Source organism: Spinacia oleracea, chromosome 3 (genome assembly GCF_020520425.1).
Source record: "Spinacia oleracea cultivar Varoflay chromosome 3, BTI_SOV_V1, whole genome shotgun sequence".
Lineage (NCBI taxonomy): Eukaryota > Viridiplantae > Streptophyta > Magnoliopsida > Caryophyllales > Amaranthaceae > Spinacia > Spinacia oleracea.
Genome location: NC_079489.1, coordinates 64,083,378 through 64,104,047, shown reverse-complemented (window position 1 = coordinate 64,104,047; position 20,670 = coordinate 64,083,378). Strand labels below are relative to the sequence as shown.

Below are 20,670 nucleotides of genomic sequence, written 5' to 3'. Positions count from 1 at the left end.
ACTAAACCCGTAGGGTCACACAAATAGTACGTGAACGGATCAAGTATTTAATGAAATTAAATACTCCATCTATGGATATTCGGAATCGACGGATCTCGGTTCCAGTGGGAGCTGGAATCGTCAAAGGCAAATTAAGGATACTCCGGAAACGATGATATTGCCGGAAACGGAAATATGTATCGTATTGGAAATATATTATCCAAGTCGTAGATGTTGCCGGAAACGGAAACATGGTACGTATCGGAAAATATTATCGGAAATGGAAATATTGCCGGAATCGGAAATATTGCCGGAAACGGAAATATTGCCAGAATCGGAAATATTATCGGAATCGGAAAATAATTCCGGAATCGAAAATATTAAATATTTGTTCGAAACGGAAATTAATTCCGGAATCGGAAATGTTAAATATTGTTCGAATCGGAAATGAATTCCGGAATCGGAAAATTAATCGGAAGCGCGTCGTACGAAATAAGCATCGGACGAGCTTGCTAGACGAAGGCCCAGCACGAAGCCAGGCCCACGTCCAGCAAGTCCAGCGCGCGACACAAGCAGCCAAAGGCACGCCAGGCCCAGCGCAAGGCCAGGCCCAGCGCGCCAAGGCTGCGACCAAGGCTGCGAGGCAGCGAGCTCGTGTGGGCTGCCAGCGATGGGCTTCGCGCGCGCGGGCATGGCCTGCTCGCATGTGGGCCGTGCTCGTGTGCGTGTTGGAGTTTGTACATGCATCAAATCCTTAAGCGATTAGGATTAGATTAATTTTCTGAATTACTAGTTTAAGGGAACTCTAATTCTAATAGAGTTAGAATTCTTAAGTCCTAGTAAAATTCCAATTCCATATTCCTACTCTATAAATATGTGATGGCATTCACAAATTTATGATGACAAAATTTTCAATCATACATCTAGTTTTAAGGATTAAAACTAAGTATAATATTTGCCATAATATTCGAAAATATTCATAGAGCCTTAGGTGCAATTCTAGTTAACTAAATCTAAGGCGGATCCGAACGTGCTGTGGACTATCTACGGAGGGACGACATTTGGAGTTCTAGACTTGTTCTTGTTCAGTTCGGGCGCAGCTAGGGAGGGCACGCTACAAAGTGTATGTGTCCTAAATTAAGCTAATTGTTATGTGGCAAGTAATTTGGATTCCTGGCTTTATGGTTTTTCCGCATGATTTATATTCAATTATATGTATCATAACCTAACAATGGACCATTTGGTTATGAGGTAGAACCAATGCAAAAGTATGAAATGAATTTGATCAAGATGAAATGGAGAAGCATGAAAGACTATACCAACTGCGGTGTGTATGTCATGAAGCACATGGAGAGCTATACTGGTGATCCAGAACATAAATGGATCTGTGACTTGAAAGCAAATGATGTAAGTTCCATTTTGTTCATTCTTCTTTTGCATTTTGATCATTTCTTTTTTTCGTTTTGTTCTTTTCTGTTTTGTTGTTCTGTCTGTTGAATTTCTTTTATATTCCCTTTTATAATTTAGTATTTTGGTTTTATAAAACATTTATAATTTTTTTTGAATTTTTGATATACAGACAAATCAAATAAGGAAGCTTCGTGTCACTTTCTGTGGTCTCCTAATGCTTTCAAAGCAAAATGAAAAGCAAGAGTCAAACATAAATGAAGCATGGAGGAGTTAATGAAAAAGTAAGCAGATAGTAAGAAGGTTACGAAACAAAAATACATTTTTATTACAATGTAAAGTAAATATTTTGGTATTTTGCTGTTTTGTTCAAAAACAAATAACTTAGTGTTCATTTCTTTTATGTTTAATATTCAGTTTCCTTTCCAGTATTAAATCAAATGCACAAATAAATTTCCAACTCAATAATCCATACACAATAAATATTTATTAACTCCTTGATTTTTATGAAAGTTTTATATAATGATTAATATCGTTAAAAAATATTCATTGTAAAAATAGGTAATCAATATGATTCATAGAACGTTCAATTGTAAAATTAATAATATTCATTATATTTCAATAAAATGTTCATTATTAAAATACTTAATGCTCAAATTTCATATAGAATATTCACTTTTAAATACGTAATGTTCAAAATCCTTAAATAGAAAACACATTCATTCCCCACAAGTGGAAACAAAAGTAGATAATGTTGAATATCTTTAACTAAAATGTTCATTATACTTTAGAAGGATGTCTTAAAAAATCATAAAATAAATTCAAACATAAAATATTATGAAAAATCGTGATTTTCAAAATGTTTGACCTCAATGTTCATTCTCTTAAAACTAAATGATCAAACACATAAAGATTCAGTACAAATAAATGCACGTACAAATTTTCAACTCAATAATCACTATTTACTAAATCCTTGACTTTTGGTTGCTTCTTCGGCAGCAATTGATTCATCAAAGAGAGCTAAAAAGGCATCATACTTAAATTTCAAATGAGTTTGATCAATAGCAGATTGATGAGATCCTTTAGTGCCCCAACGCAGGTTTAGTAACCAATGAAACTTTAGGTCCTGGAACTTTAGCTTCAGTACCCGATGGAGCTTTAGTACCAGATGAAACTTTAGTAACCGATCGAGCATCGGTACCCAATGGAGCTTTAGTAAGCAATGGAGCTTTAGTAGATGATGGTGCTTTAGTAGCCGATGGTGCTTTAGTAGCCAATGGTGCTTTATCTTTTGTACATGCATCAGTTTTAGTTCTCGCATGACTATATGAATCATTTGAGGTTTCATTTGTTGAATTGTTTTCCTAAAATTGACACAAAATGTAAAGACATTCAAAAACAGAAAGTTAAATATTCATTTTAAAGACTAAAATATTAATATCTACCTTGTCGATCAGATGATTCTACATTTTTATCAACAGCAGCACCTCTTCTAAAATATTTTGGAGGTGGCTTCGGAAAAGAAGCATCAACCTGAAATAATATAGTGATCATTTTTCAGATAATAATGTTCATATATTTATATCTAAATGTTCATATATTTATATCTAAATATAGTGATCAACCTGAAATAGTGAAGGATCTAGTACAACTAGATCAGATGAGTCACTAAGAGAATTAGAGAAAATCACAGGGGCACCAACTTCATCCAACTCCTGCAAAAACCAAGCACAAAAACTAATAATTAAAAGAATGTTCAATTACTTATAAGTAAATGATCAATTTATAAAACATATATGGTCAAATTTTAATAAAATATTTACCATGACTGCAGATTGAGCCTTAAACCTTGTTGCATCAGTAAATTTGGCTTTTTTCCTCCTCCAATTCCCTTTAGCTTTATTGTAGATTTTCTCAACTGTACTCTTCAATCTGTCATTCCTCTCACCTTTTTTCCTTAAATTCTGTGGGTTTTTTTTACTAAGGGCACAAAAATATCATCACCCTCTTTAGAATCAGAAAAGTCAATAGTACCCCTAATACTCTCCACTTTTTCTTTTAGAAGACCAAAGGCAGAATCAACCTCAGCCCTAGCTTGAAGAGAATCTTGACTAGACATAACAAGCTTAAAAAATTCCTAAGGGTTTGTGCCCTCCAAACAGAAGCCGCAACTATATTGGACTTTTCACCATCATCTTCAACCAAATGACTGCACATAGCCGCTTTTGTCCACCTCTTCAATATATAAAGATTGGGAATCTCTGGGACACAAGCACATGATAAACATGAAGTGCATGACAACATAAAAAACCCATTTTAGTAAAGTACTGACAAGTACAATCCACAACAAAAGTCTCTTGGTTAAACCGAACTTCATGTTTAATCAAGTCTTTTTTAGGCCTCCACACATAATAACTTTTCTCTGTAGTTGTGTTTCCGCGTTTTTCTTCTTGAGAACATGCCATCCCTTCAAGAAATTGTTCTTCAAACAAAACATATGCTTCTATAGTGTAAATCTTTCTCGCATGGAGAAGAATTCTGCAATTTGCAGCTGCAACTTCTGGTCTACCTTTCCAATTTCTGTAATCATGACCATTCTCTTTGCTCCTCCACTCAGAAATAACATCCAAAAAACATGATAAAAATCACATAACCTTTGTGCCTTATCAAGTCGATGGGAAACTGACTTGTTTGTAGTTTCACAACGTTGTGATGATAACACACCAACAGACCAATAGTTCTTAGAATAAGCAGGACACCACATCTCTCTGATTGTATATAAATTCTCCAACCATGGATTTTCAACGCATTTATAGTGATTCAACATTCTGAAAAACAAAATGATCATTATAAAAATCAAATTTGTTCATTTGAATATACCTATTTGTTCAAAGTCAGAAAAACCATATAACTTAGTAATAACATGAATTACTAAAATGTTCATTTCTTTATAAATAGATGTTCATAAGGTTACAAGTACATATTATTTGTTAATTTGAAGTAAATAAGTAATTCAAATTAATTACCTTGGCCAATGATATTCAAATTCAGCAGCAGTTTCACAATACTTCAGAAGATAATTGACAGTGTCACAAAAAACATCTAAAGCTCTATATTGCCCAATATGCTTCTTTGAGTTCTCCCCAATATGCCATGTACAAAATCTATGTCTAGCATCTGGAAAAATATTCCTTATCCCGCAAGCAATGGATGGAGCTTGGTCTGTCATAATGGTTATTGGGGGATTTCCACCCATTGATGTAAGGAAAGTTTGAAAAAGCCAATTAAAATATTCTGTTTTTTCATTGATAACAAAACCCATTCCAAACATAACATTATTAGAATGATGGTTCATACCAACAAAAGGAGCACAAATCATATCATATTTATTGGTCCTATAAGTAGTATCAAAAACCAATAAATCCCCAAAATAATCATAATCTCTCTTCATCCTACCATCAAGCCAAAAGAAACTTAAAAGTCCCTCTTCTTCACTAAGCTCAAAGTCATAATAAAAACCTTCTTCACTGGAATTTCTCTGAGCAAAATACTTGATTAACTGATGACAATCATGACCTTCAAGTTTATTAGCTTTTGCACGTGATAAAGCATTATAAGCATCACTAGCTGTAAAACCGACCATAGGTGATCCGCCTACTTCTTTCCTCAAAACCCTCGAGGTATCAGACACTTTAACACCACTAGCTTTTAAAGTAGACATAAAGTAAAGAGCCTCCTTACTAATCTTCCTTTGTGATCTTATCAAATGCCTCTTATTTAGAGGAACCATAGCATGGTTATGAATCATATTATGAATCACAACCGTCCACACACCATCTTTACCAATCGAAAACTGAACAAAAGCAGTACACCCAGTACGCGTATCCAATCTAGCATAAGATCTTGTTCTCTTCCTTTTTTCATCTTTAACCCCTTGGCAGCTACACAAGAACCATTTCATAGTATAAAGTTCACTATTTTGACGCTTCCGACCTTTGCCAACCCTAATACCAAAATCTTTACTAAAAGCATTTTCATTATACAAATCATAAGCTTCATCTTCATTTTTAGCTTCCTTCATCATTAACATAGATTCTGACCCTTCAACAAAAAGACTTACTTCCTTATTCACTGTGAATGGAAGAAATGTTCAATGTTAAGATAGTGATTGTTCAAGTTAAGATAGTGAATGTTCAATTTTAAGATAGTGAATGATCAATTTCAATATTAACTAACATTTTGACATTTGAATGTTCAATATCATTAAATAAAATGTTCAATATTAAAACTAGTAATGTTAAAAATATTAAAATAGAATGTCCATTGTTTAAATACGTATTGTTCAATGTATTTAAATAAAATGTTCATTACTAACATAGGTAATATTCAAAATCATTAAATAAAATGTTCATTGTAAAAAATAGATAATGATCAAAATACTTAAATAAAATGTTCATTGTAACATAGGTAATGATCAATAACTCTAAATAGAAAGTTCAATATAATAAAATAGAATCCTCATTATCTAAATACATAAGATTCAATATATTTAAATACAATTTTCATTACTAAAATACGTAACATTCAAATTCATTAAATAAAATGTTCATTATTATTGTAGACAATGTTCAATTTCCTTGAACTGAATATTCATATATATATTTGTTAAGAATGTCATAACTAAACAATGAACAATTTTTTTTTGGGACAGAACAATTCAAAAATTCATAACATAATATGTATTTTATCAAAATATATAATATCATAAGATTTGGGCTAAAAAATCTTTAACAATATCTACATTGATTATAAATAAAATTATGAATAAAAATCGAACAAAAACTAACGTACAATTGCAAAAAAATAAGTAATTTTGCAGAAAAAAAAGGTACAAATCAAAATCAAAATATCCTGCGAAAACACGAAAAATAACAAAATTCTAACACATTTTATCCAAAATCAAAATATAAAATCGAAAAGAACCAAAAACAAAAACATTGAAATCAAAAACAAATAAATGAAAATAAAAAAAATATAAACTTACATTCTAACATCAATGTACTTAAAATTCCAGAATTAGATTCGAAGAGAGCTTCAGAATCTTCCATAATTGCAAGCTCCATCGAAACAGGGGAGAGAGAAAATAGGAGAGAGAAAAAATCGAAATAAAACCCTAAGAACAAAACTGCCCAACTTGAAGAAGAAGTAACCAAAAAAAAAAAAGTTAGGAAACTAAGGAAGGGGATAAAAAGATGGCCCAACGACGTCGTTTTGTGGGAGGTACAGCCAACGCTGGTTGTACCCGCATCACACGACGTCGTTTGGCGGGTGTAGCCAGCTTGGCTGTATCAGAGGGCAGCCAAAAAATTGCGGTAAAATTGAATTATCGGATTGGTTTTGGATTTGTTATAAACGGTCCGGGTAATGTCAAATCGGATATTTACGAGTCAATGTTTTAAATTGGATAAATTCGGACTAGTTCGCATGACTCAATATTCAGATGAAGTGGGTCATATATTGTTTCAGGTTCGAGTCGATTTCAGTTCGGGTAATTTCAGTTGGGGTTAATATCATATTTTTGTTTGAACTGGTTCTGGTTTAAAACGATTTTGTATCGGTTTGGTTTGGTTTGGGAGCATGTCGGATTCAGATACAATTTTGGTCAGATTACTGCGAGTATGGGTAATGTTTGAATCGGATAAGTCAAGGGTTCCAATCAAGTTTGGATCGGTGAGTCTCAGGTTCGGGTCAAGTTCGGATCGGACGTATCTCGGATTCGGGTCGATAGCACATTGAGTTTGTGGTTCAAGAATAGTTCCGGTCCGACTTGTATTCTTGTGTTTTATGGATCGAGTCACTCTCGAGTTCACCATCAAGCGGATCACTTTATTATTTCTAAGACTTCATGCCCATTACAGTTTTTTTAGGCTTCTATTACTTTGTCTCCAAAAATTCAATAAAGAAACATAGAATAACTTTTCATATATCGAACTAAATTTACATCGTTAATAGTTTAATTTGGTTTATTTGAGCCAGATAAATAACGAGTAAAATGTACGGGGTCCAGGTTAAATCGGGTATGTTTTATCTCGCTTGGCTTTAGTATCGGGTCAATTTGCGTCGGTTCATTATTTCTGATTTCATATATAACTGTGTCGAATAGACAACAATTTGGTTCAATTCGAATTCGGGTTGATACATGCCAAGTTAGATCAGATATCAAATTTTATCAGTTCGGGTAGATTACGTATTTAGGGTTGTTATCGGGTAAAATTGATTTTCAGATTGCGGGTTTGGTTCGGTTAAAACACACCGGACTTAGATAATCTAGTGCAAATTGGTCAAGATTTGTTGGGGAAACCAACTTCATGAGTTGACCCTGAAACCGGACTTCTCGACGTTATTGCAAACATGGGCACTAACGCAGACACCCTCACAGGGTTGTACCCTAAAACTAATACTCCAGGTTAACCAATCCAGCTACGCAGGTCATCGTTTGAGTCACTTCCAAGCATTTCGCAGCTGATGGGGCTCGACCCTGTGACCTCCAAGTCACAAGGTGAGTTCTCCACCAACTCCACCAACTTATGTTGGTACTTCGTATAACATATTGAAGTGTGTTGTACATGTCTGATAAAACATACAGCATGATAATTGTATCTGCTACACATAAATTAACAAGTCCTGTTCAATAACGACTCTGGCAGGAACAGAAATTCCAAAAGGGGCAAAACTGAATCAGATATCAGATAAAAGAATAATACAGTTGATAATTTCCCCTTACAAGGGCAGGAAACTACCGTTGCAGACATACCAGAAATTAGACTATTTTGCATAACAATTGTTAGAATTTGATAAATAATATATTTTCTAGCTGGTGTGTATGAACATACATCAAACCTATCATTTTCAATGAAACAAATGGTGTTCATCATTCGAGATATGCTAATCATTCATCATTCCGTAATTAAACAGACATTTCAAAACGATGAATGGAGGGAGGAAGCTAAGAAAAGAGAGATATGATACTGACTACTGAGCTTGAATGTGAACCAGATCCATACACAGCTCAAGTGGTTGTTTTCTGCTTAATTAGTTGTATTTTGTCCTGCTTTATCGGATCAAGTTGTTAGTTGTGCTATGTAGGCTGCACAGTGCACATCAACAAAACTGATGGCACAAAAAATCCTCATAATTCAGATCCTGCAAGTCTGAAATATCTGACTTCAGATTTCAGAATGTTCAACTACGGAACTCAGACCTTGACTTCCTGTTCCTGAGAATAACACAGGAAACAGAAAGTTAACGTTCCAAAGAACAAATTTATTTCACAGGAAGTCATCTAAAACGAGTAACATGAATATCTTGTTCATTCACCAGACACTAATTCACACAGAATGGAATACGGCAAATAACATAATCTTTCGACTAAAACAATATTGTATCAGGATTCAGGAGATAATATTGCGGAAATCTGACATTTATAATACCGAGCAGTCGAGCACTCTCTTTTCACAAGCTTTCAATACCTCAAATAGCTTGCACTATTAAAAGTTCCGTACTTCAGTTTACTGTATCCAAGTAAGAATGACAGATAAGGTGTAGAATTACAACAACAGTGTAAGATTTAAGATGTACTTGTTTGGCAATTCGGTAATAAAAGAAAAACCTTTATGAACATGGACGGTGAATTTATTAGAAACAGAAAACCCCAAATTCAAAATTACGCAGCAACTATCAAAAGAAAATCAGCTAAAACTCAGGAATTAGAGCAACACAAGTATACTTGAACAATACCCAAAGATCTTGCAGAAGCTCCACATATTAGTTGTCATTTGGCTACAGGAATGACAGGAAATATGTTCGACTCGCTTTGAACACAACTATTCACCAAAAGACAAGATAGCAAGCAGTCTTGCAACTAAGTATGAAGAGATCGCAAAGAAACTAGCAGATTCTTCAAACCTACCTTTTACAGTGACAAAACACAACCACAGTGCTGGTGCACAAGTCTGCCATGATACATGCCTTTTATCAGTTTATGCCTGTACAAAAGTTGCAAATAAAAGCCATAAATACAAGTACATGGAAAGTAGTATATTCAAACAACACCAAAAGGGACCATCTTTACCACAGAGTTTAAATTTTAAACTCGGAAGTCCCTCAAAATGGACGTAGCTCCTGACATTGGTAATCATAAAAAGGTCCAACAGTACATTCACAAAATTACGCTGCTACTCGTTGAATTCTCCTCAGTCCTCACTCTAAGCCTGACGACAAAGAGAAGCAGAAATGATAAGGTTCAAAGCGCCAAAAAGTTACAAGCCGGAAAATCAGAGATGGATATTTATGGAGAATGACCCTATGCCAATTATGAAAGTAAGTCTGTGCACAAAAGTTAAACTATCCATACGAGAAAGAGTCAGCTATAGACTATTCAGAAAGGAGGCTCGTGAGAGACCTCTAATGGTACTAAACATCGAGCTAGCAAAGAAACTGAATTACAGAGCTAAAGTTTAAAGATCCAAAAAAAGTCAAAACCTACAAGAAGTTCCTAATCTGCTGGAATTCTTTTCAACTTTAAAGCCATTTGAAAAGCTTTGAAACTTTCACGTGTGGACCAAAGTCACAACAATATAACAGAGTTGATAATAATAATACTACTCAGTAGTGGGATTACGAGACTGAGTCTGAGAAAGGGATATGCAAGAACGCCATTGTTACTCGTGAGAGGCCTGAGAGCCCAGGCTTGAGCCAAGGGAGGTTTTGATTCCTACATTATGAAAATGATTTTTACAAGCTAATATATTTCATAACAAACTCTTGTTGACTGCTATCCTGCAATGCAATCTCCAACACTCAGCAGTCAGCAACAACCAACAACCCCCCCCCCCCCCCCCCCCTCCCCCCCCCACACACACACACATACACACACAAAGGGTATACTATAACATGCTGCAAGAAAAGGAAGGGTAACCTGAGAAGCCAGCTAAAATAGACACCTAACACTTGAAAAAACGATTTTGCAACATGCCCTGTTGAAGAACTGGAAAGCTAAAGAAACAAACTGTACATATTACTGGTTTCTATTTTCTCAGCCTGACAGCCTCCCTCATTTTCTTATTCCATATAGTAAAGTTTTATACTCCTTGATAAGTGCAAGACCATCTAGACATACCTTTTAATTTCCCTTTCTTCTGAGCTAGTAAAAGACATGTCATGTCCCAAAATCCTCAGCAACAGAAGTTGTATGAGCACTAATCTGCCCACAACGCAACAAAGAAAATTAGCTTCAAATCCAGCAAGACAAGACAAGACAAAAGAATCTTCGGCATACATGATACTACGTGTCACAAGACTTCAGTTTTACTTTAATGATAACAGAATGTAAGAATTCCAATCCAACCACCTTATTGTTACTCTGATCGAATCTCATCTTGGATCTGGGGGTCAACTCAATCCACTCAATCATCACCATCAGATACCTAGTCTATTTGTGTATCGCCATAACAAAGAGTAGTGTAACCTGCATCCCACATATTCGAAGCTAACTTTGCCAGGATCTCATATATATGCTCACATTCTTGGTGCTTCATATCTTTTGACACAAAGTAGTTTACACGACCAGAAGTCTCTATCCAACTGCAGCCAACTTCCTTCCTCTCACCCCTCTCTCGCATCTCTTTTCTGACTCTATCAGCGAGTTCCCAATATCCTTCATCTGCGTATAAGTTTGATAACAGTACATGGTACCCACTCCTACTATTCCTAGACTCCATATCAAGTAATTTATTGGCAACAATCTTTGCTAACTCATATTCTCTGCGAGTTTTGCAAGCTGCAAGAAGTGATCCCCAAGCTTGAATTGCACTACCCACCTCGCCCAACTTTTCAGCCAACTCAAAGGCCTCCATTAACCTTCCATCTCTTCCCAACATGTCCACCACACAAGCATAGTGCTCAACTGAAGGTTCAATCCCATATTTTACCTCCATTGACTCCAAAATCCTAAGACCTTCATCAACCAATCCAGCATAGCTGCATGCGGACAATACTGCGATGAAAGTGACTGCATCAGGTCTTATACCTGAACTCTGCATTTCACCAAATAAGGCGAGAGCTTTAGCTCCCATTCCATGTTGTCCATAACCCAATATCATGTTAGTGTATGTAACAGGAGTTTTAGTGAGGGTTAACGCAAACACACTTTCAGCAGAAGCAATCGCCCCGAGCTTTGAATACATATCTACTAAAGCAGTTCCCACAAACAGATTTTGGTCTAGGCAGTGGCGGACAGAAAAGGCATGGAGCTGCTTACCCAATGCAGTGCTCCCAATTTGACTGCAAGCTGGGAGAATTGATGCCATAGTAACAGCATTTGGGAGCACATTTCTGATAAGCATTTGGCGAAACACAATAAAAGCCTCTTCAATCAGCCCATTCTGTGTGTTACTGGAAACCATGGAATTCCATGTTGCTTGATCTCTACTTAGCTCATCGCTTTCTTCAAACAACAGCTGTGCTTTCTTTATGAAACCAGATTTAGCATACATATCTATTAAATAGCTGTTCATGCCCTGAAACTCAATCCCCTTCCTTATTAGATATGCATGAGTCTGCTTCCCGATGAACTCACTTCTGAGATTTGATGCAGCTGAGAGTATAGCTGTAACTGTTATTGCATCAACTACAAAACCCTGGTTCTGCATCTCGTAAACAAGCATCAGTCCTTCATCATCCAACCCATTCTGCACAAGGGCTGTAATCATAGTATTCCATGACACAGCATCTCTTTCAGCCATCCCCTCGAAAACCTTAAAGGCTTCATGAATATAATTACACCTCGAATACATAACAATAACAGCATTTAGTACAGTGACAGACAAAGTTGTCGGATTCTTCAATACATGAGCGTGCAGCTGTTGACCAATATGCATTTGCTGCATTTGTGAGACGGTGGTTAGAGCTGAAATATAACTAACATTATCAAGTGATACCTGCTCCGAACTCAGAGCTGCCACGAAGAGTTCAAGTGCCTCAATGTAACAGCTATTCTGCAGATACCCACCAATCATACTGTTCCACACCTCTACATTCTTGTCCAAGCACCCATCAAAAACCTTCCTAGCTAAACCTTGACACCCAATTTCTGAGAACATAACTATTGCTGAGCTGACAGAAAACAAGTCATCAACATATCCACCTCCAAACTTGACAAGCATCCCATATAAAACATTGGCAAGCTTGTGATCACAAACACCCGAAACAGCCGGAAACACATTAATAAAGCTAACAGGGGTAGGTATAATGCCCATTATCATCATTAACCTAAAATATCTAACAGCCTCATTAAACCTCTCAGTTTTCACAAACCAAGAAATCATAGTATTCCAAGCAACAACATTCTTCTTCTTCATAGTACCAAAGACTCTACGAACAGTATCAACCTCACTTAACTGCGAAACAACAGTAGTTGCAAGACAAGTAGAGTACATATTCAACAAAGAGTTATACACAATTCTACTAGCATTAATATGAGACCTTATAACATGGCAATGAACAGCCTTACCAACCCTTAAAAGGCGGGTATCAGCGCAAGCCTTAAGAACAGATGAGTACGTGTAGGAATCACAGTTGGTGGTGGATGGTGTAGACCGCATTCGAGAGTAAAACAAGAGAGCTTCAAAGGGAAGATTGTTACAAATAAAGCCGATAATTATAGTGTTCCAAACAACAGTAGTTGGTTTAGGCAATGCGTCGAACACTTGGCGGGCAATATGGGGTTGTCCATCTCTACAAAGTTGGCTCAAACGGGTGCGAATTGTTGGGGTTTTGAGGGATTTTAGGGGTTCATCAAGGGAAGGGAGAAGTGGGTCTTGGAGAGAGAATTGTGAATTAGAGAGTTGCCTGTGAGGTGAGAGATTGTAAGATGGGAGTGGTGTGGGAAGTGGTAGAGATGAAGTAGACATGGGAGACGAAGTTTTGAGGTCTGGTCTTGTGTAATTGTGTTTCTGCTTTGATTGATTTTATCTTCTGGGTTGTGATTTCTTTACTCCATGATCATTCATAGCTGGTTAGCCTTAGCCAGTAAAAGAATAGTGGATTGAGTGACTAGCTGGCACTAAATATCCTCCCATTGTTAAAGGGGACCCAAGCCAAAACCAAGCTCCAACTAGGGCAGCTCGGATCAAGACTCGATTCACAAGTCACAACTACTCGACCCGAGCTTGAAATTGTTGGGTTAGGAATTTTCAAGCTCACTCTAACCGAGCCTTGGTTAAGGAGCAAGAGGACCGCTCATACCCAACTTTAATTGGTATCAAAACTACCATACTGAATATACACCAATACCATTCCCCTCTCCTCTCGCCTCATCACCATCTGCAAATTTCTGAGTCGCAGACTCGCAGGCATTATCAAAACACAACAGCAAACAAGCTCTGAAGTTCCATGATCAGGTCAGTTTCAATCCAATAAAGGGAAAAACTTTCTTCCCAATTTGGTTTCTGGCTCACTTTAGATTTTGCTCATTCCACCTGCTTCAACTATTATTATAATTATTATTGTTCAAACACAAATTTGAACCTTAAAACAGTTCTGAATTTTTGCAATGAAAATTCCTGGTTTGAGCAATTCCTCGATTCTGGGTAATTTTGCAAGAAAGAAACGCACTTTAATTCCAATTCCCCATAGAACAATCCCTGAACCAATAGGTCAAGACCTCGATTTTGTGAATGTAGCACATAGCCATCTTATACACTCTGATTGGGAAAAATTAGAGGGTTTATCAAATGGTCTGACCCCATTTAGATTTAAGCATGTTTTGTTGAAAATTAAGAAGGATTATGTTCTTTCATATGAATTTTACAAGTGGGTTCACCTCAAAAACCCTACATTACACAATCTTGAAACTCATTCCATGATTCTTCATGTTTTGACCAAACACCGGAAATTTAAGTCTTCTCAGTCAATTATCAAGGATATACTGAGTTCGCGGTCGATTGATTTGCCTTATAAGCTGTTCGAGGCGATTTTGTACTCTTATCGGTTGTGTGATTCGTCTCCTTGTGTGTTTGACGCATTATTTAAGACTCATGCCCATATGAAGAAATTTAGGAATGCTACAGCTACCTTTTGTCTCATGAAAGATTATGGGTTTCTACCTACAATTGAGTCATGTAATGCATATATGAGCTCCTTGCATAGTTTGAATAGGGAAGATATTGTGTTGGCTTTCTATAGAGAAATTCGGAAATCCGGTATTATGCCAAATGTTTATACAATGAACATGGTTATTTCTGCTCATTCTAAACTGGGGAGTTTGGAAAAGGCCATGGAGGTGTTTCATGATATGGCAAGTATGGGTATCTTTCCTACAGTTGCATCACATAATATACTTATTTCTGGGTATTGCAATAAGGGCCTCCTTACCTCTGCCGTGAAGCTAAAAGCATTGATGGAGAAGAACAGATTAAAGCCAGATAATGTCACTTATAACACCTTTATCCATGGATTTTGCAAGCTAGGGAAGTTGCATGATGCAAACAAGGTTTTCAGCGAGATGAAAGCTGTACGTGTGCCTCCTAATACTGTAACTTACAATTCTTTGATAAATGGATATAGCCAGTTTGGTAATAGTGAGACGGGATATGAACTTTATGAAGAGATGCTGAAAAATGGGGTGAAGGCTGATATTCTGACGTATAATGCTTTGATTTTGGGATTCTGCAAGGATGGCAAGACTAAGAAAGCTGCCACTGTGGTTAAAGAACTTGACAAGCAGAATTTTGTCCCAAACTCCTCAACTTTTTCCGCTCTAATTTTAGGACAATGCATGAGAAAGAATTCTGAACGTGCATTTCAATTGTACAGAAGTATGATTAGAAATGGTTGTCATCCAAACAGTAATACATATGAGATTTTGATCTCTTCCTTCTGTCAGAATCAGGATTTTGATGGAGCAATTCAGGTTCTGAGGGAAATGTTAGGGAGAAACATGGTTCCAAATCCAGCAATCCTTTCGGAGTTGTGCAATGGGCTTTGCCATAATGGAAATGAAGATTTGGCTGTAAGCTTGCGCAATGAGGTGGAAGCTAGATCATGTCGTGGCTAAGGTCCGGAGATGTCACACGAGTCTTTTTGAAGTCTGAATAGCTTTGTCTGATGAGCTATAGTTTCCACTTTCCACTTTCCACTTTCCAGGTTTGTTATATCATGGATGCAGAAATTTCTCCTTTGTTAATTTTTCTCTGATATTTTCATTTTGCAATTTTCTAGTGTTATAACAAGAATTCTGCACATATCTGATATCTTTACTCAATAATTGAATAAAACAAAGGGGAATTGGACCCTGATGCCACCTAGTTTCATTGGGTGGTTCAATATAGAACCCTACCCACATTTTGGTTGGGATTGTACGCCATTCAATTCCGTAAGTAGTCTAAATACCTGTATGTCTTAACCATGAATACATTTCAATATTTCAGTAATATCTGTTGTTTCCCTAGGTAATGTTTGCTAATTGTAAGTTGGCTTATCGTATAATATGATTTTCTTTCACTTTTTACTTTCAAATTCAGATATTTCCTCCTTTTAAGATGCCAAATCTCTTCTTCAGACATGGATGTGCTCAGCAGCACAGGTGACATAAGATTGCCTTATAATGCAGAACTGCTTAGATGTTCATTGTCATAAATGTACATAGTGATGTCTGATTCTTTTTCTTCTCGCAACTACAACTAGCTTTCGGTGTGCGCAGTAATCATGAAATAATCTGTCTTGTGACATTTATGGTTTGTTATTGTAGATCACTTGCGGGAGCCAGCGGTACATCCAGATCCGCTTGACCACTGTCTGTCCTCACTTTGCAACAGCAGCATAGGAGTGAGCTTATATGTAACGGAGGGCAGGTTGTTTTAAATGTTTATCAATTTGTGTTTATATTTATGATTACCTGATATTGGGCTACTGCTGAACCATTGGAGATCCTTTGAGGCCTTAATGTTAATCCTTTTGTCTTAAAATATGTCAGGAGGTTGGTTCATGTTCTACAATTTTGCTGACAAAACAGAGGAGTTAGGCCTCCACCAATTCATCTCATGGGATCTTCTCTGAGTAATTCTTGGCTAATAGATCAGATTTAAGAGCCCTCGAATGATGCAAATGAGGTGACTGTATAGGTGTATGCTAGGGGATGCATTCTCTTACTTACGGGTTCAATTTTGTTATACATACATGATTTGAATTGAGTTCAGAACTATTGTTGGGGTAGTTATACTCACGCATACTTGCATCGAAACATGGGTCGGGATTCTCAAGCAGACTCTGATAACTCACGCCTACTTGCAGGCATCACGTACATCTTTGTACTCTGGAGAAACAACATTGATGCTTGGTGACCTAATTGGACGACCTCAGATTGGCACTCCAAAGTCTTTATTGTTGATCCAGAGGTGAGCATCTGCCATCAGCTATCCAGCTTTATATCAATTCTTTAGGCTGCAGGTATTCAATCACTTCCTGTGTTATAGACTAGAAATTTGAGGATGAAAGCTAAGGCTCTGTTCTTTTCGACTTATTTTGACTTATTAAAATAAGTTCAGTTAAGGTTTGATAAGTTCAGATAAATTCAGATAATATAAGTTCAATAAGTTTTTTTCAGACATTTTCAAACACATATAAGTTGATTTCAGACAAAATAAGTTTTTTTTTCAGATAAAATAAGTTCAGATAAGTTCAATTAAGTTCAGTTAATTTCAGATAAGTTCAGAACTATTGTTGGGTAGTCTATTTCAGATAATTTCAGATTGGCACTCCAAAGTCCTTATCGTTTATCCAGAGGTGAGCATCTGCCAGGACACCGCCATCAGCTATCCAGCTTCATGTCAATTCTTTTAGGCTGCATGCAGGTAATCACTTTCTGTAATAGACTAGAATTTGAGGATGAAAGCTAATAAGAGAAGAAGATGATGATTTAGATAGATAATCTCTGTTACGAAGGAGGTAGACTATCCCTCCCTAGTCCCTACGACCCTACCTCAGGCCTATCCCCCTCATCCACTTTCCCCATCTCTTCTTCTTCTTCTTCTTCTCCACAAACTTTCCTGATGTCTTATCACTCAAAGATGTAAGGTCAGTGGCACCCCTAAAAGGTTGTATCACAAATTCAACTCCATAATCTATACTAACTCCGTTTCGCAATACATACATCATTTCTCATTTAGGCCCTGTTCATCAATCAACTTTGACAATCTTTCTTTTACTATTACGTAAGAAGAAATATAGTCAAGTGAAATTTTGTTTAATTAGTATCAATGCAGGATTTCTAATACAATGTATCAACCTTTTTATAATTATTAATTATACGCAATCAGAGATTTTAATGTCCAAAAAAGCATATTGGAATACGTACAAAAAAAAGATATTGCAGGTATTATAGAACAGAGGTAATATTAGCAAACCCATCTCCAATGTTAAGACTGTTGCCGGTGGATTTCCCTGTAAAACATTAGAATTATTTTATTAATAAATTTAACTCAAACTCCCTGAAAATATGTGTTTATTTAAAATGTTAAACACATATCGCTTCCATATTTATATTAATACACTAGATTAGAACAATCTCGTTTAGCCGTCCTACCATAGGTAATGCTCAATTTATGAAAAATGAAAGTGTGTACTTTTTGACCTTTATCCCATGTGGCTTATTGCATGTCACAAAAGTAGCAATCATAGCCATCCGATAATCACTCAGGATAATATGGAAAAGCCACATTAGGAAACTTATACCGATATTATCATTCTCCGTATGGACTACTAGGACCAAATAGATTGCTGCCCGGCTGAGGATAGAATATGGGGTTAAGGTGATCATCCAACTTTGTATTGAAAACAATTAGTTGTTCCGTATTAAAGGCTCTTTTGTAGTGTGGAAGATCTAGTTTGTTTTTTGGTTTTGGGAGTTCACGAATACTTGCACACAAGTAATGTTACTGGCCTCAAGGTGGTTCCGAGAAAAGCTTCTCCGATGTCTAAGTAAATACTAGGTTCGGATCTAGAGAGAGTTCTCTAGAGATACATATGTGTCGTGGACCGCATATAAGAGACGTAGAACCTTTAGAGGAGGAGCTGACTTATGTTGTGCTTAGCCAAGTGGACTTTTAGGCAACATAGATAGTCAACTGGACACTCAAACAATAACTTTTTATATGCATTCATTACAAAACACCATAAACCATACTCCATACACATTAGAGATGATCTAGTGAATAAGGGAAAAAAGAACACGATAAAAACGCTTAAATTAGTTAGTTTTTATTTCTTATTTTTGAGGGGAAATTGTTATTAATCAATTTATTGTGAGTGAAATCCCAACCCAAAAAAATATTTAATTTGGATTTGTTTTACTTTGTAATTATTATTTATAATAGTAATCACTATGTCAAAGTCTTTAATTAAGACACAAAACAAGTTTAATTACAAACTAGCGCTTATCTTCAATATCACTACGTTACACATGATGATAATATTAGAAAACAAAAACAAAAAACTCTCCCTATGCAGTCACGCTCACACATACAACAATTATATGTCACTATTATAGTACGCCAAAGACTCTTTAATTAACTTGTTCACACTCGACACAGAAGAAGACAACATAAGGTCACAAGCTACTTGTTTACAAGATAATTATTGTAAGTTTCCAACGTCCAATAACGTAACCACCTTCAAATGCATGTCTAGCTAATCCAATCATCATGAGTTCACGGAGGCAGCAAAACTATTCACCAAGGCCAGGGCGTTGCTAGTGTATTCCTTCACCATCACCACCTTCTCCAACACCGCGTCTTTCACCGGACACGCCGCCACGTCCTGGAACCCATCCGTGCACGTGTCCTCATTCGTTAGAGCCGCGCTCATCCACGTCTGCACGTTACTCACTTGGAACATTATTACCGATTTGGTGTTATATGAGTTCCCAATTCCGGCAGCCGAAGCCAACTGGCTCATTTCTCTGAGGGAATCATGCATCTGTTTTACGGCGTCACCGAAGGTGGAGGTGCAGTCATGAAGGGCGGAGGCTTCCCGAGGGTCGGGCCCATAGTCGGCCCGTTGGGTCATGTTGGTAAAGAAGGTGGTGGTGTGGCGAGCTCGGGCTAGTGTGACCCCGATTGAGATACGGGCTAGTTGGGCTGGGTCGAGGCGGATGGCATTGGCGTAGCCGGATAGGGAGGTGTAGCAAATGTCCGGGTAGAGGGTAGCATTGCAACTCGAGCGAATAAAGTCGAAAGGAGTGGTGGTAGGAATGGAAAGTGTGTGGTGGAGAAACAAGCTAAAGGTGGTTAGGAGGAGAGGGAGTTGAGAGTGCATGGTTGAGGACTGAGTATGTAGTTGTGTTGTTTTTTTGAGAGAGTTTAATTGTGTTTGTGGAGGGACAAGAATGTTTGGAGTAATTTTGGGGATTAGAGAGAGCTAGAGCTTTTTATGCATTTGCATATTGTGAATGTGAATATGTATTGTCGTTCTTGTATGTGGTGGGGATCAAACTTTTTATGTTGGTTAGATGTTTCTTCTATCTATACGTAGTATTATATTCTTGTGATGATTGAAAATAAGCATGTTTTGCCGATATTGGAGGATAGATAACCAATTAAACTTAGATTTTGGTTTATACACACAATAATCTATAATAATACTAATAACTATTACTAAAGTAATAACCGCTGACATCATTATTACTTTAAGTTGGACACATGTCACTCTCTTATGCAAAAAATTTCCCTCCTAAACTCATCCTCTATTTTTTTTGTTTTTTTTTTTGTTTGCACTTTAACCATAGCTGTTATGTGTTCTGTTTATACACTTTCCAAAAAGCAATTGTTGCGATTAAACCAATTTCCAACAGCTACTCCCTATTAATGACTATTGTTCACGTTTAACAAAATGTCAAATTAAGCTTCACAATTTTCAATTTTCCCACTTCCTCTCTCCTGTACTAATTTACAGTGTATTCTTAAGTGTATTCCTTCCACTAAACCCATTAAGATTCCATTATTTTTCTTAGTCATTTGATTTATTCTCAATGCAATTCTTTCCAAGTAAATGTTCTTTTTCTTTCTTTCACCATGCCGTTGATGTCAATGGAGCTACCAACAAACCAAGTACTGTATTGGATCGACTACTTTTAAGAATACGCCATCCTAATGAAATAATTATGTCCTATTTTATTAGTGAAAGCAAATACGAAGTACTTTATTCAATTATATGAAGTATTGATTCTCACTT

At 36.6% G+C, this 20,670-nt stretch overlaps 3 protein-coding genes across 7 annotated transcripts; 1 reads left to right on the top strand and 2 right to left on the bottom strand.

Annotated features, from left to right (window-relative positions):
- Positions 1-8,102: 8,102 nt before the first annotated feature.
- LOC110799064 (pentatricopeptide repeat-containing protein At3g22150, chloroplastic) lies at positions 8,103-13,502 on the bottom strand. The gene is made up of 5 exons (XM_022004264.2): positions 10,796-13,502; positions 10,565-10,648; positions 9,518-9,656; positions 9,356-9,431; positions 8,103-8,662 (listed from the first exon to the last, which is right to left on the bottom strand). Exon 1 carries the CDS (start codon positions 13,353-13,355, stop codon positions 10,872-10,874), a length of 2,484 nt encoding a protein of 827 aa, XP_021859956.1. The 5' UTR covers positions 13,356-13,502; the 3' UTR covers positions 8,103-8,662; positions 9,356-9,431; positions 9,518-9,656; positions 10,565-10,648; positions 10,796-10,871.
- A 235-nt stretch (positions 13,503-13,737) lies between these two features.
- LOC110799065 (pentatricopeptide repeat-containing protein At4g26680, mitochondrial) lies at positions 13,738-20,014 on the top strand. Of its 5 annotated transcripts, XM_056840385.1 has the most exons (6): positions 13,738-15,588; positions 15,966-16,027; positions 16,193-16,295; positions 16,418-16,553; positions 16,735-16,838; positions 17,182-20,014. In XM_056840385.1, exon 1 carries the CDS (start codon positions 13,997-13,999, stop codon positions 15,497-15,499), a length of 1,503 nt encoding a protein of 500 aa, XP_056696363.1. In that variant the 5' UTR covers positions 13,738-13,996; the 3' UTR covers positions 15,500-15,588; positions 15,966-16,027; positions 16,193-16,295; positions 16,418-16,553; positions 16,735-16,838; positions 17,182-20,014. The 5 variants fall into 5 exon arrangements, with proteins under 5 accessions (XP_056696363.1, XP_056696362.1, XP_056696366.1 ...); XM_056840384.1 differs by lacking the exon at positions 15,966-16,027 and having other exon boundaries at positions 13,739-15,588; XM_056840388.1 differs by lacking the exon at positions 15,966-16,027 and having other exon boundaries at positions 13,739-15,588; positions 17,172-20,014.
- LOC110799067 (pectinesterase inhibitor 7) lies at positions 18,772-19,755 on the bottom strand. The gene has a single exon (XM_022004269.2). It carries the CDS (start codon positions 19,753-19,755, stop codon positions 19,141-19,143), a length of 615 nt encoding a protein of 204 aa, XP_021859961.1. The 3' UTR covers positions 18,772-19,140.
- Positions 20,015-20,670: the final 656 nt, after the last annotated feature.